This window comes from Pungitius pungitius, chromosome 3 (assembly GCF_949316345.1).
Source record: "Pungitius pungitius chromosome 3, fPunPun2.1, whole genome shotgun sequence".
NCBI lineage: Eukaryota > Metazoa > Chordata > Actinopteri > Perciformes > Gasterosteidae > Pungitius > Pungitius pungitius.
In genome coordinates this window covers 808,502-823,384 of record NC_084902.1, presented here as the reverse complement: position 1 = coordinate 823,384, position 14,883 = coordinate 808,502, and the positions used below count along the sequence as shown (strand labels likewise).

General features: G+C 43.7%; 1 protein-coding gene across 1 annotated transcript; it reads right to left on the bottom strand.

Annotated features, from left to right (window-relative positions):
- Window positions 1-1,772: 1,772 nt before the first annotated feature.
- Window positions 1,773-13,700, bottom strand: LOC119214424 (P2Y purinoceptor 14-like). Its single transcript, XM_037466204.2, has 2 exons — window positions 13,294-13,700; window positions 1,773-3,304 (listed from the first exon to the last, which is right to left on the bottom strand). The coding sequence occupies exons 1-2, from the start codon at window positions 13,689-13,691 to the stop codon at window positions 2,611-2,613; spliced, it is 1,092 nt and encodes a 363-aa protein (XP_037322101.1). The 5' UTR covers window positions 13,692-13,700; the 3' UTR covers window positions 1,773-2,610.
- Window positions 13,701-14,883: the final 1,183 nt, after the last annotated feature.

Here is a 14,883-nt window from a genome sequence, read left to right as displayed (position 1 = left end):
TCTCAATAACAAAAAAAAACCTGTTCATTAAAAAACTTAGAAAACCACATAGACAAAACAAGCTTAAAGGACTTACTGCTGTAAAAACATGTTGTCCTACCTTTTGTTGTAGTAAATTTTGAAGTACTACAGTTCTGCTTTTATGTGCTAAGAAGATGTTAGTAGTAGTGTGTGTGTATATGTGTGTGTGTGTGTGTGTGTGTGTGTGTGTGTGTGTGTGTGTGTATGTGTGTGTGTGTGTGTGTGTGTGACTGTGTTTTATTCCATATCTGGGAAGTGAGCTAATATCTGGGTCTAATTTTAGAGTTTTGTGTTTTACATGTTTTGCAATAAAGCACACACACACACACAGACCAGATGTTTCCTGCTGGATGGGTCCGGGTAGACTGCCAAAGACTGGGACCTGGCCAAACTGTTAGAGTCAGAAACAACTTTAACTGTCCATCAATGTGCATTGAGTACAAATACTGATTGAGTTGTTGGTGGCAGGTAGTAAAGTACATTAAAGTACTAAGTGAGTACAACTCTTAGGTTCTTGTTCCATTTTCATCTGCTTTTTCCTTCGAATGTGCTACATCTCACAGGTTCGTTGTTTTAATATATTGATGATTCAGGTTTTAATACATATGTTCATGTCATTGTGTGAGTTGTATATCACATTTCTCTCTGCATTTTATATGGTTTGTGTTCATGTGTTTGTACACACAGTCAGATTTGGTTGACTGTAAATTTTTAAATATAAGAGCTTATTTATATATTTCAGTGAGACAGTAATATGTAATGAGACATAACTAACACTTTTCATAGGGGACACTAAAAGACTACAATTAAAGAATGAAAGTAACACTAAAATACTACAAGGAGACCCTAAAAGACTAGAAAGAGACACCGGAACTCAAATATTATAGGTTTATTTATACATTATTTATGTAAATATGTATCTTCTGTCTGTGTGTGAGTGTGGTGAAGACCAAGGAGAGGAAGACCAAGGGCTGATATCTGTGTTGTGAACATCGTCTCATTGTGAGAGAAGCCGGTCTGAGGCTGCAGCCAAATCTTCACCGCACTGCACCGGTATGTCAATAGTACGACTTTTCCGGCAAAAAGGTGAGATGATACATTTTACAGTACAGTAATTGTTGTGTTTTAGGATCCAAAGGTTGCCCCAGAAGGCTGAAACTTTTCAAATGTGCAGGGACAAATTATTTTTGATTCATTCTTGTTACATAAGTATGCTTTAGTACATTCAATAGATTCAAAAATCAGTTACTCTGTAATAATATAAAATTCTTTCAATCTTGCAATAAAAGTTCGAAATGTATGTAATGCTCCCTGTAACTAGTGTTTTTAGGTCAGTGTGTTATGAGTGACATGCATGTTCTGTTACCAGTGATCCGTGGAACAAGCTCAGAAACAACTAAAGAAAAAACTAAATACATGCTCATCTCTGCTGCAACCTGCTGGTCAAAACACACTGAATATTTCTATTGATTTGTCAATTGAAAATTTCTCATGACTGCGGGTGGGTGGATTGGTCCTCCAATGAGAGGATCGGCGGTTCGATCCCAGGTCCCACTAACCATGTGTCTTTGGGCAAGACACTTAACTCACATTGCTCCTGTAGCTGTGACTCCCGTGTTGTGAATGTTAGTCACTGATGGGAGGCTCTGTGTGTGGTAGCTGCTGTCATCAGTGTGTGAATGATCACATTAAGTGTTAAAGCGCTTTGATTGGTCGAAAGACTAGAACAGATTATACAAGTAAAGTCCATTTACATCAGAATTTATTAGAACAATTTAATAACATTTTCTGTCATAATTTGGGTATCACAGATTATACAGTTGGTATTTATTACCCAAGTAACTCCCTCAAATTAAAGATCCCTGAACAGCATCACAGCCATCAACAAGTTAGCGAATTTAGAATTTACACGTTGTTGTCATTGCCTGTAAATGTAATATTAATGCGTGCGCCGTGCGTGCGTGCGTGCGTGCGTGTGTGTCCTCAGCTAGTGGCTTCTCTTTATGTTTGACATGCAGCAGTAGACCTGGATGGAGATGAGAACCTGACAACATAATCATTGAGGACTTCTCATCCGCAGCCTAAAACAGGCCGTTTCTTTGAGTTTCAGGCTACTAAAAAGGTAACTTCCTGTTTCAGGCTACTGATATAAATATGGAGCCGTTTCTGTGAGCAGACCGCAATCAGCAGCAAGATGCAGAAACCAGATAGCAGAACTACGTGGTACTCAATGGTATGAAGAGCCCAGCTGCATGGTGGGAACTCTACAGTTCTACCTCCCCTCTGAATATCGCAATAAAAGTCTTTAAACCTGAATATCTGAATCGCAACAATCCATAAACAAGAGGTAACCTCTGGTTCTCCAATAGTTAAAGGTGCATTCTCTGGTCCTATAGAACTCTATGATAAAGTGACTTTATGACCTTAGTCCTTATTTCATTTGTATTTTAGCTGCCAAAAAAGAACTTGAGGCTTCAAAGGCTAGTGAGACATTTCATCAATATTTTAGCCATTAATTAAACAAATGTAAATGTAAATTTCCTTTTTCTTTTTGAAGCCCGAACTCTTCTCGGCACAGAGTTCATCCACCTAAAGTACGCTCATGTGCTTTGTGGAGGTGGCGAGCGAGGACCGCCGCCCCCCGTTGACCCGCGGGTCACTGCTCCTTCTCTCGCCGGTGGCTCCCTGCGTGGAGCTGGGCCGCCGCCCCGGGCTGAGTTGAGCTCGGAAGGCCTTGCAGAAGAGGAAGTAGATGAGGGGGTCCAGGCAGACGCTGAGGATGGACACCATGACAGTCAGCTCCTTCAGGTAGAAGAAGACCTGGCTACTACAACAGCACCGTCCCCCCAGGAAGGCGTAGGGAAGGCGCACCAGGTGGTACGGAACGAAGCAGAAGCAGAAGACGCCGACCAGCACCAACAAGTTCCGGCGGGACTTGGCCAGCTTCTTGGAGCCAGAAGAGGCCGGCTGCCTCTGCTGCGAAGCCGCCAGCCTGCGGGAGACGCCGCAGTAGAAGAAAACCAGCGAGACGAGGACCAGAAGGAAGAGGGCGGCAGAGAAGCTGTGGACCACCTTGTAGAGCAGGCGGAGCGCCACGCCGTGCAGCATGTCGCAGATCGGAGAAGCCGGGGGGGAGGCTGGTTGCTCCTCGGTGAGCAGCGCCAGGACGACGTAGACCCCCACTGGGGCCAGGAGGAGGAGCCAGGTCGCCACGGCGACGGAGTGGGCGGCGCGCACCGTCTGCAGGAAGTGGCTTCCTGTTGGATGGACGATCTTCAGGTACCTGCAGAGACCAGATACATGTGTATGTATATATAGGAACATACATTCATTGACATAAATATATGTACATACATATATAAATATATTTATATATATATATATATATATATGCATATATAAATATATATATATATATGTGTGCTGGGCTGCGTGCACGGATTCTGTTGGCCTCTTCATGGGTCAAGGACTTGAGGCATCTAGACCTTCTCGAAGCAAAGGTCCGTAAGATTCAAAATGTGACTACTTGGTGTGATTAAACATCTGCATGTAATCCACGACTGTCTCTTTTTAGCTTTTGGTCCGGATGGGACGGATTCTGGGCCCGGATCCAGACCGCGGTCCGCCAGTTAGTGACCTCTGATCTAGACCCTCTGGTTTGCTGCAAAAAAACCTTTCCCTTTTCGTCACAATTGCAGCATTTTTCTGAATACAATGTTCCAATTTTGTCGGCTTCAATTAGGCATCTTCAATTAGGTGGTACTTTTGTTTTGACTACTTTATGTTTGGTTCTGACTTTCTTTCAGCCTGAATGGGATTCCAGTAGACGTCAAACACAATGTCTGTCCTGCTTTACATATCTGAATAAGCCTGTATCATTAGAGCAACATTGTGGAACAAGTGAACAATTCTCATGCAATATTAACTTAATCTGCTCGACTACACACACAAACACACACACAGACATTCACACATGCACGCACACACAAACACAACTTTTGTTTAAAAAGAGGAAAATAAAACATTTTTCTTTGTGATTTGTGATTGTTTTACCTAACTGGACAGAGCTATGCTAACTGTTTCCCTTTGGTAAGCTAAGCTAACTTGCTGTTTAAAAAAATGTGAAGCTGGAGAAAATGTGGATCTATTCTTTGAGACAGACATGTTTAGCTTTTAATATGATTAGTTGATTAGTGATTTTTAGTTTCATGCAACTTGAATACACTTTCTTGTTTACATTGATTAAATTTAATGTTTGCAAAATCATCCAAAGTGCAGCTTCCGCATTCAGAATCAGTATTTAAACTGTGTGTGTGTGTGTGTGTGTGGCTGGCTGGCGATAATGAAAGAAAGGGGAACTCACAGCTCTCTGACATGCAAATTATACCTTTATTCCGGTAACATTCATTTGTTTTCTCAAAATAGGACGACAAATCGGAGATGAAGTTTGAGTTTGCATAAAGTTCTGAGCGTGAACAGAAATGTTGCTAAAACATTCGTTTAGTGTATATATATAGTAATTACTGTGGTATATTGACTACATTTAGTTATATTTAGAGCTCAGTGAACACGTCTTTTTGTTGTCATTGTAGTGCGCATGCGCTGTACGCAATGTAGAGTACGCCAAGCAACACGTGGTCCGCCTCGTCAACACATAACAGTAACTGGCGACGAGAACAAAACTACAAGCGGTGTCAGTACTAGTGAGTACAATGGACCTGTTTGGGTGAATTGACGAGTTCAAACCAGAAAATGAACAACTGTCAGGGTACATTGAACAGATGCCGAAGATAAGCTAGTAGTGTAATGGGTGCAGCTACTTAAGGGCTTTTGAGAAATCTGGTGCCACCCGGAAAGCCAAAATTTGACATTTGAGGAAATAGTTGCCATCCTTAAGGATCCTTGAGCCAGAGGTGTGGACTCGAGTCATGTGACTTGGACTCGAGTCAGACTCGAGTCATGAATTTGATGACTTCAGACTCGACTCGACAAAACTTACAAAGACTTGCAACTCGACTTGGACTTTAACATCGATGACTCGTGACTTCACTTGGACTCGAGCCTTTTGACTCGAGAAGACTTGCTACTTCCCATGAAAACTGGGGGAAAACATTTTCTCACCACCGCGCCGCTCTGTTTATCTGCATCTGTCAAAAAAATGTGCGCCACCTGTATGCAGAGAGCGCTGCCTGCACGACATCCAATCACTGCAGTCCATTTTACCGTATCAACGAGACAGCTCGTTCATGCTTACAAAAATCGGGATTTTTTAACCCGGATTCAGACTCCGATGGAAATCCTCGCCAACATGATGTCAACGTCTGTTTTAAAGTACTATAACACAGTCACAGTCGATCCACCATTACCCTTCCCTTCGTAGTCTAGGTCTGAGGCAGCGCACCATCACCCAGGGTTCCCCGTCCCCACTATAATAAGAGGACTTGAAATGACTCGAAACTAAAATAATAAGACTTTGGACTCGACTTGAGACTTGTTGGCATTGACTTTTGACTCGACTTGGGACTTGCCTCATCTTTGACTCGACTCGGGACTCGAGGGCAACGACTTGAGACTTACTTGTGACTTGCATAACAATGACTTTGTCCCACCTCTGCCTTGAGCCCAAGCCTTTATTAGTAGCTGTAAGGTTTCTCTTTAATGGTGTAACCAGAAGGCTAACCACCAGCCGGTGGCGCAGTATGTAGCTGAGTGGAAACAGTACAGCTAAACTGTCAGTTCGACGCCATATTGGACTCATCACTACGAGATTGTTTCGTCGGTGGAATAAGACCCCTTGTGTTGTGTCTACAACTGCATAATAGTCTAGCTTACAGTACTTAACTTGTTCATTATATATCCGTCCTAGGATAAGTCTATAGCAGGGGGGGCAAACTTTTTGACTCGCGGGCCACAATGTGTTCTAAAATTTTACAGAGGGGAACAACACTGCCGGGTGAGTCTGTTGCGTCACTTCCTGTCGACAGCGTGTTTGATGTCTTGAACTTTTTCAGAGCTCTAGCGATACCAAGTTGATTCTGTCGTGATATTGTCAGTACAAGCGGCGAATTATCTACGTGAGACGTTGTTAAACGCCTCACCGTCCAGCACTTTGTCGTTTAAACGAATAGTTGCTTAGACGTTGTTTAGCGTTAGCGCTACCTCTTTTAGCATTAGCTTAGCAGCTAACATTGTGATGTCTTCCCTCCCTACCTCCCCTGCTCTCTCTTGCTCGGTGTGTCACATGTTTAGCTATTCCTCTGCCTCCCTTACGGATAATGGTACATGTAAGAAGTGCAGTATATTTGATCGCTTGGAGGCGAGGCTTAGTGAGTTAGAAGCACGGCTCCGCACCATGGAGGTAGCCTCTGTTAACCAGCCATCTCCTATAGTCGGTGCGGACCACATAGACGTATCGTTTGCTCCTGCTAACCGTCCCCCGGCAACCCCCGAGCGGCCGGGAGGCTGGGTGACTGTCCGGAATAAGCATAAGTCTAAGTCGAAGCACACGGTTAACCACCAACCACTTCACGTTTCAAACCGATTCTCCCCATGCAGCGACACACCCGCTGAGAAGCCAACTCTGGTTATAGGTAGCTCCATTCTGAGGAACGTGAAGTTAGCGAAACCAGGGGCCATAGTCACTTGTATCCCCGGGGCCAGAGCGGGCGACATTGAGTCTTGTCTTAAACTGCTGGCTAAGGATAAACGTAAATACAGTAAGATTGTAATACATGTCGGCGGTAATGACTCCCGGTTACGCCACTCGGAAGTCACAAAAGTTAACGTGGAATCGGTGTGTACATACGCTAAAACAATGTCGGACATCGTAGTTTTCTCTGGCCCCCTCCCAAACTTGATCAGTGACGACATGTATAGCCGCATGTCGTCATTCCGCCGCTGGTTGTCGAGGTGGTGCCCAGTAAATAATGTGGGCTTCGTTGATCACTGGAAGACGTTTTGGGGAGTGCCTGGTCTGATTAGGAGGGACGGCATCCATCCAACTTTGGATGGAGCTCAACTCATTTCTAAGAACCTGACCCAGTTTCTTAATGGACTTAATCCATGACCCAGAGTTCAGACCAGGAAGCAGAGTCGCAGTCTTACACACTTCTCTGCGCTTCATTCCGAGCAGTCACTCAGCGTAATTAACTCTATAGAAACTGTTTCTGCCCCACGGACACCGTTATTTAAGTTAAAGGTAAACAACCGAGGAGTTATATTTAATAACTTAATCAAAGTTAAATGTAACAATACAACTGTGCAACAAACTAGGAGAATTAAAGGGGGTCTTTTGAATATTAGATCTCTGTGCTCTAAAGCTGTTTTAGTAAATGAACTAATATCTGACAACCATGTTGATATTTTCTGTCTTACTGAAACATGGCTATCGGATGGGGAGTACTTTAGCTTAAATGAAGCGACTCCTCCAAGTCATGTTAATACTCATATCCCCCGAGGCACAGGCCGAGGGGGTGGAGTGGCAGCTATTTATGACTCCTGCCTTTTAATAAACCTTAAACCTAAACTGGATTATAACTCATTTAAAAGTCTGACTTTCAGTCTTTCACAACCAACCTGGAAAATAATCCAGCCGGTTCTCTTTGTAATAGTGTACAGGGCCCCAGGTCCTTATTCTGAATTTTTATGTGAATTTTCAGAGTTCTTAACGAGTTTGGTCCTTAAAACGGACAAGGTAATTATAGTGGGTGACTTTAACATTCATGTGGATGTCGATAACGACAGCCTTGGTACTTCATTTCTCTCTTTGCTGGAATCAATTGGTTTCTGTCAGACTGTAAACAAACCAACTCATTGTTTTAACCACACCCTCGACTTGGTTCTTGTGTATGGTATTGTGATAGAACACTTAACAATCTTTCCACAGAACCCTCTCCTGTCCGACCATTGTCTGATAACCTTTGAATTTCTACTGCCAGAATCTCCTCCTCCTGCCAAGGGTTTCTACAGTCGATGTTTATCGGACACCGCTGTAGCCTCATTTAAAGAAACCATTCCCTCTGCTCTAAGTTCTGTGTCCTGTCTCAAGATATCAGAAGACTCCTGTGAAAACTTCAGTCCGTCACAAATCGACCATCTTGTCGATACTGCCACAGGCTCTTTGAGAATGGCACTGGACGGTATTGCTCCCCTTAAAAGAAGAATGGCAACAAGAAGGAAGTTCGCCCCTTGGTATAACTCTCAAACCCGGAACTTAAAGCAAACTGTGCGGAAACTTGAGCGGTTATGGCGTTCCACCAAATCAGAAGGATCCAGGCTAACTTGGCAAGACAGCGTTAAAACATATAAGAAGGCTCTCCGTAACGCAAGAGCATCCTATTACTCATCATTAATCGAGAAAAATAAAAACAACTCCAGGTTTCTCTTCAGCACTGTAGCCAGACTGACAGAGAGTCACAGCGCTGTCGAGCCGTGTATTCCTGTGGACCTCAGTAGTAACGACTTTATGAACTTCTTCAATAATAAGATTCTGACTATCAAAGAGAAAATTGATGGTCTACTACCCCCAACCGGAGCCAACCCGTCCGCGGATGTAGGATCCTTGGATGCAGCCGTGGGCCCTGATACCTACTTGGATGGTTTCTCTTCCATCAACCTTGATCAACTGACTTCTACAATTTTGAAATCCAACTCTTCCACTTGTCTCCTGGATCCGATTCCAACTAAGCTGCTTAAGGAAGTTTTTCCGTTAATTAGCACATCCCTACTGGATATTATGAATCTGTCTTTGTTGACAGGACATGTACCACAGTCCTTCAAGGTAGCTGTAATTAAACCTCTTCTGAAGAAACCTACTCTAGCTCCAAAGGTGTTGGCTAACTACAGACCCATCTCTAATCTTCCCTTCCTCGCTAAGATCCTGGAGAAATCTGTCGCGAATCAATTATGTGACTTTCTACAAAACAATGCTTTGTTCGAGGATTTCCAGTCAGGATTTCGAATGCATCACAGCACAGAAACGGCACTGGTGAAAATTACAAATGATCTTCTACTTGCATCGGACCAAGGACTTGTATCTTTTCTTGTATTGCTGGACCTCAGTGCTGCATTTGACACCATCGATCACCGTATCCTGCTGCAGAGACTGGAACACTTGATTGGCATCAAAGGAACTGCACTTAGCTGGTTTAAATCTTATTTATCGGATCGATCCCAGTTTGTGTTTGTGAACGGTGAATCATCGAGGACCACGAATGTTGGTCACGGAGTCCCACAAGGTTCTGTGCTTGGACCGATTCTATTTACCCTGTACATGCTTCCTTTGGGCGACGTTATCAGAAAACACCGCATAAACTTCCATTGTTATGCAGACGATACTCAACTGTATCCATCGATCAAGCCAGAAGACACCAACCAACTTGTTAGACTTCAGGACTGTCTTGGAGACATTAAAACTTGGATGACCTGCAACTTCCTGATGTTAAACTCGGAAAAAACGGAAGTTATCATGATAGGCCCAGAGCGCCTTCGAAGTCAGCTGTCACGTGATACAGTCTCTATGGATGGAATTGCTCTGGTATCCAACAGCACCGTCAGAAATCTTGGAGTTCTCTTCGACCAGGATATGTCCTTCAACTCTCATATAAAGAAGACTTCAAGGACTGCCTTTTTTCATCTACGGAATATATCGAAAATCAGGAACTTTCTGTCTCAAAGTGATTCAGAAAAACTAGTTCATGCATTTGTTACTTCTAGACTGGATTACTGTAATTCTTTGTTATCAGGCTGCTCTTGTAAATCGCTTAAACCTCTCCAACTGATTCAGAATGCTGCAGCACGTGTATTAACAAGAACTAAGAAATGGGATCATATAACTCCTGTATTAACTTCTCTGCACTGGCTTCCTGTTAAATCAAGAATAGAATTTAAGGTACTTCTCCTCACCTACAAGGCACTTGCTGGTGAGGCACCGTCTTATCTTAAAGAGCTTGTTACACCGTATTGTTGCCCTACAAGGCATCTACGCTCCGTAGATGCTGGGCTACTTGTGGTTCCTAGAGTTTTAAAAAGTAGGATGGGGGCCAGAGCCTTCAGTTATCAAGCTCCTCTTTTGTGGAACCAGCTTCCACTTTCAGTCCGAGGGGCAGACTCGGTCAGTTCATTTAAGATAAAGCTTAAAACGTTCCTCTTTGATATTGCTTATAGTTAGGGCTGGCTCAGGTTAGCCTGGACCAGCCCTTAGTTAAGCTGCTCTAGGTTTAGACTGCCGGGGGACTTCTTAGGACACACCGAGCCCCTCTTTCACTCTCACACTCTCACTCTCTCCTCCCACAATCATCCATGTTTTAATAATGTACATCACTAATTAAGCTTCTTTCCGGGAGTTTTTTGTGCTTTCTCGCCTAGCAGGTCTCCGTGGATCATAGTTTCATGCGGACCCCGGTTCTGACTCCTGGCTCATGGCTCTGCTGACACCTGCTGCTGCCATCATCATTACTTTAAATATGATTCATATTACTGTCATCATAAACCAACATCTTTCTGCTCTCCCTCCCCACAGAAGCCTCTGTGGATGGTGGTTCTATCTGATGGAGGTTGTCCCTGCAGTGGTCCTGCCGTACACCTGTTCTGCTACTTGCAATTACTTGTATCATTTCAGTTAGAGAAATTGAGTGTATTGTACATCTTTTACATTGTTGATTCTGTACACATGACATCCATTGCAGTCTGTCCATCCCGGGAGAGGGATCCCTCCTCTGACGTTCTCCCTAAGGTTTCTTCCCTTTTTTCCCCATTGAAGGGTTTTTTCATATTTTGGGGAGTTTTTCCTGTGCCGATGTGAGGGTTTCGGGACAGAGGATGTTGCATGTGTACAGACTGTAAAGCCCTCTGAGGCAAATTTGTAATTTGCGATTTTGGGCTATACAAAATAAAATGAATTGAATTGAATTGAATTGAACAAGTGGATGAAGTGTTAGTGTGAGCTAATATAAATGAGATGTTAAATCATTACATGAAAGGCTTTGGCTTTTAACAAGTAGCAAAGAATTTGTTTGCAAGGGAATTTGCAAGGGTGTAAAGCTCCGCTGACTTCATGAGAACCAGGAACCTAAACACAACACTTTGTTGTCTTTGTCTGTTTACTCGCAAGGCTTTTGACATGGCCAACGGAAACGTCATGGTCCTTTATTCTCGTGCGTTCTTTGTTGCTTAGTAACGAACGTACGGTGGCCGAGGCGGTTTAACACCGTCTTCTCAAGATGTGGCATATGAACTGGTTGAACTGAGCGTTTCTCGAAACACTGGCTCCCGTCGCCAGAAAGCGGAGCCCCAAGGTCCACAGGAACATCTCTGCTGGCCGACCAGCCCCGAGCTTTTAAACCAGTCATCATCTCTACGCATAAAGTTCTCGGCTTTAGCCTGCTAACAGTTAGCTAAACTGAGACAGCTGAGCTAAACCACGTAAGCGCACACTCACCCTCACCGAAGCGTAAAATAGTCGTCGTGCCCTTATCGGTGCACAAGAACCATCGCTGCCCCCACAGTGACATTATGACACTTAACCGCCGTTACGGCCCGCAGTAAGGGGTCCGTATGTTGCCCATGTCTGTTAGAAAAGTATTGTGACTTTGTCTTGTTAATGAAAGTTAGCATAGATTTAGTTGTAGTTTTTATTTTTTAAAGATCCGTTTTCGTCTCGTCTTAGTCATGGGAAAAAGGTTGTTAGTGAATATTTTTCGTCATAGTTTTTGTCAACGAAATGAACACTGAGTTGTTGGAGGACCAGCTCAGGTCTATGAAGGCTGCTGAAGGCTGGAGGCTACTAGGATGCAGCCTAGCGACTTTGAGTTACAGACTTTGCTGGACCGTTCCTGAACCACATGTTCCCGGTAGTGGTGGATTCACACGCAAAGTCATTTTGTATCAAAGGTCTTTTGTAGATCACAGATCACATCCTAAGCAACAATCACCAGGCTCAAGAGACTGTTTGCTTCGTATTTTCTGCCTCAACCAACCAACCACATTTACATCAGATCAGTTACAGACGTTCGCCTAGCAGAATGAAATTGTGTACACCCACAAGTGCACCAGGGCATCCAGCAATAAATGGTCTGTCCGAGCAATATGTACAGACATTCAAGACAGGTATGAAAAAACTTGTGAGCAAGCACAAGGACGAGATCTCACTGTTCCTGCTGCAGTTTGCACCACTGGACTGTCCACAGTTGATCTGTTTCTTCACTGTCATATCTGGAGAAGATTGGATTTCCTAAAGCGTTGTATCAAGGAGACAGTACGTAAGAAACAAAAAGATCATCATGGCCGCACAGCTGCAGGCTGGATCTTTGATGCAGACGACGCTGTGTCGCGGGAGTCACACGTGGAATCTCTGTAGTCAGAGAGCTGGACTCTGACGCGGTGCACAGACGTCATGGAGTTCTTGCTGAACCGGATATAGATATACTGTATATGTAACTGGCAGCAATTTTCAGGAAGTGGTAACCACTAACCGACAACAGAGCTTCTGCACCCGAAACCAGTGGCTCTCAGGCGCTGAAACCTAGTGAATAAACCACACACGCGATATATGCCATAAGACCGTATACCTGTAGACCGGATTGTATCCTTTCGCTCAGACTCGGACAGACAACCCTAAGACATACACACACACATACACACACATACCTTGACCTAGGGGGATTTTGCTAGATGTTAGTTGTGTTTGCTGTTTCAGTCAAGAATGTTAGATGTCAGTTAAAAGGGTAATAATGTGGTATATTGAATACATTTAGTATTGTTGTTGGAAATGCTTTTTGGACTTCAGTGAACAAGGCCTCTCTGTGGTTGTTGAGGCGCGCATGCTCTGTACGCAATGGCTGAATAAAGACGTGAACAGTACGCAAGATGTGGTTCGCCTCGTCAATACACAACAATAACAATGAATGAATGTATCATTGAGCTGGAATCACTCACATGCACATTCAAAAGAGAGATCACAATATAATACAAAAGAAATTAATAAAGAGCCTAACTATTATATTACGTTATTTATCGCATACAAAATATTATTTAGAATATCTCTGTTTTTTGTTGCCTCACACCTGATTTTATTGTTTTAATTTACATAAAGACAATTCAACAATAAATTGTTGCGTAACAGAATGTGGGACAGCATAGAAGTGCATTCTCTCTATGCTAAGCTAACAAGCTGCTGGCTGTGGATTTTAGTGTAACATGCACATGTGAGGTGTCAATCTGACCGTTACACCCTCGCTAACAAAGACAAAATAAAGAGCTGAGACGACCTCCTACCTGTTGGCCGCAATGTAGCCCATGAACAGGATGCTGGCGTACATGTTCAGGTAGAAGGCAGAGGCACCAAAGGTGCAGTAGACCCAGCGGACAGAAACAGAGCCGGCGGCATAGTTGGCGATCCGGACAGGCAGGCAAAGACTGACCAGGAAGTCGGCTGCCGCCAGGTTCTTTAGGTAGACCGTTACGATGTCCGACCCCCGCTGCTGCCTCCCAGTCCGGCAGTAGTAGACCTTCAGTGTGAAGCCGTTGAGGAGCAGGCCCGCCAAGAACACTAGCGTGTAGACCAGCAGGAAGAAGACGCGGGCCGGCTTGTTGATGCGCCCGCAGTCAGATGGAGCGCTCCCGTTGGTGTGGTTGAATTCTGAGGAGGCCTCGAGGTCGCCGAGGTCGCTCATGGTCCCGGATCTCCTGGGGGGGGTAAAACACAAATTGACTACACGGACTGGACAGAATCTGTGACAACTTCCAAGTCTCCTATCGTTGCTACACTTCGCCTTCCAGTCATTTTGGAGTGAGCGCTGCTGCCTGGAGTGCCGTGATGGGAAAGTGGCAGCTGGTGTGTACCAATCTCAGTGTTTCTCATGTGCTTACTCACTCAGTGCGACTCCCAGTGGACTGATTCGGAATTGCAGCAACGGGAACCACCGGGGAAACCAACATTTATTATGCTGAATGACGCACTTTGAATACTTTCTCTGGTGGACGAATGTCAAAGCCAGTGATAATGATGATGGCAGCAAAAATTGCACATACAGCGAATTTTTGCGTAAATTTAGCGTTCACCATAAAAATCTGACTCCGTCTCTCAATCCCCCTACTTCATTTCCCCAAACTTAATCGCAGACAAGCGTTTTATCAAGATTTGACATTGTCAACACCTTGTGACCAAGTTGCAGTGCATAACATAATAGTCTCCACAAAGCTTGTTAGACCGATCAGACAGAAGGATTCACAGGTGTGTCTGCGGCTCGTGGCTCCTCCTCCAGACATCAGCGCTCCTAATGACTTTAGAAAGATTTGTTTTACTAAAATCCGGTGAACAAATATGAAACAATCATTCTGAGAAATACATAAATGATATGACATCATCGCAAAGAAGAGATCACAATTTATCTTTACTACATGAATATCTATTTACTACAAAGCTGATAGTAATGGTGGACTTTCACTGTAGTAGGATTTTATTCAACAGTATTTTTACATGATTGTATCAACACTTCCTTGAATAAAGTATGTAAATATCAGCTAAACACTCACTTAACTCACTTTTGTGTTTATAGATACTTTTACACAAGTAAAAAGAATTACCTGAAGTACTCACCTGTCCGTCTGAATCTCTAATGGGAAACAAAATATCGGACTTCCTCCTACTGCGAGATGAGGAAGCCTGAAAATGGTGCTGGTTACCCACACACACACACACACACACACCGCACACACACTCAGTTAGACAGACAGACACAGACAAACAAACAGACACACTAGAAACACACAGATGATGTTAATGTTGTATAAACTTTTGTTTTAAAGAGAAAAATGGATAGAGAATGCTTTTTACATGTTTTTGTTTGTTTTTGTACAAATTAA

Coding starts and splice junctions, on each gene's coding strand:
- LOC119214424 (XM_037466204.2), bottom strand. CDS start 13,691: ATGAGCGACCTCGGCGACCTCGAGGCCTCCTCAGAATTCAACCACACC. Junction 3,305..13,293: donor GGCTACATTGCGGCCAACAG/GTAGGAGGTCGT, acceptor TGGTCTCTGCAG/GTACCTGAAGATCGTCCATC.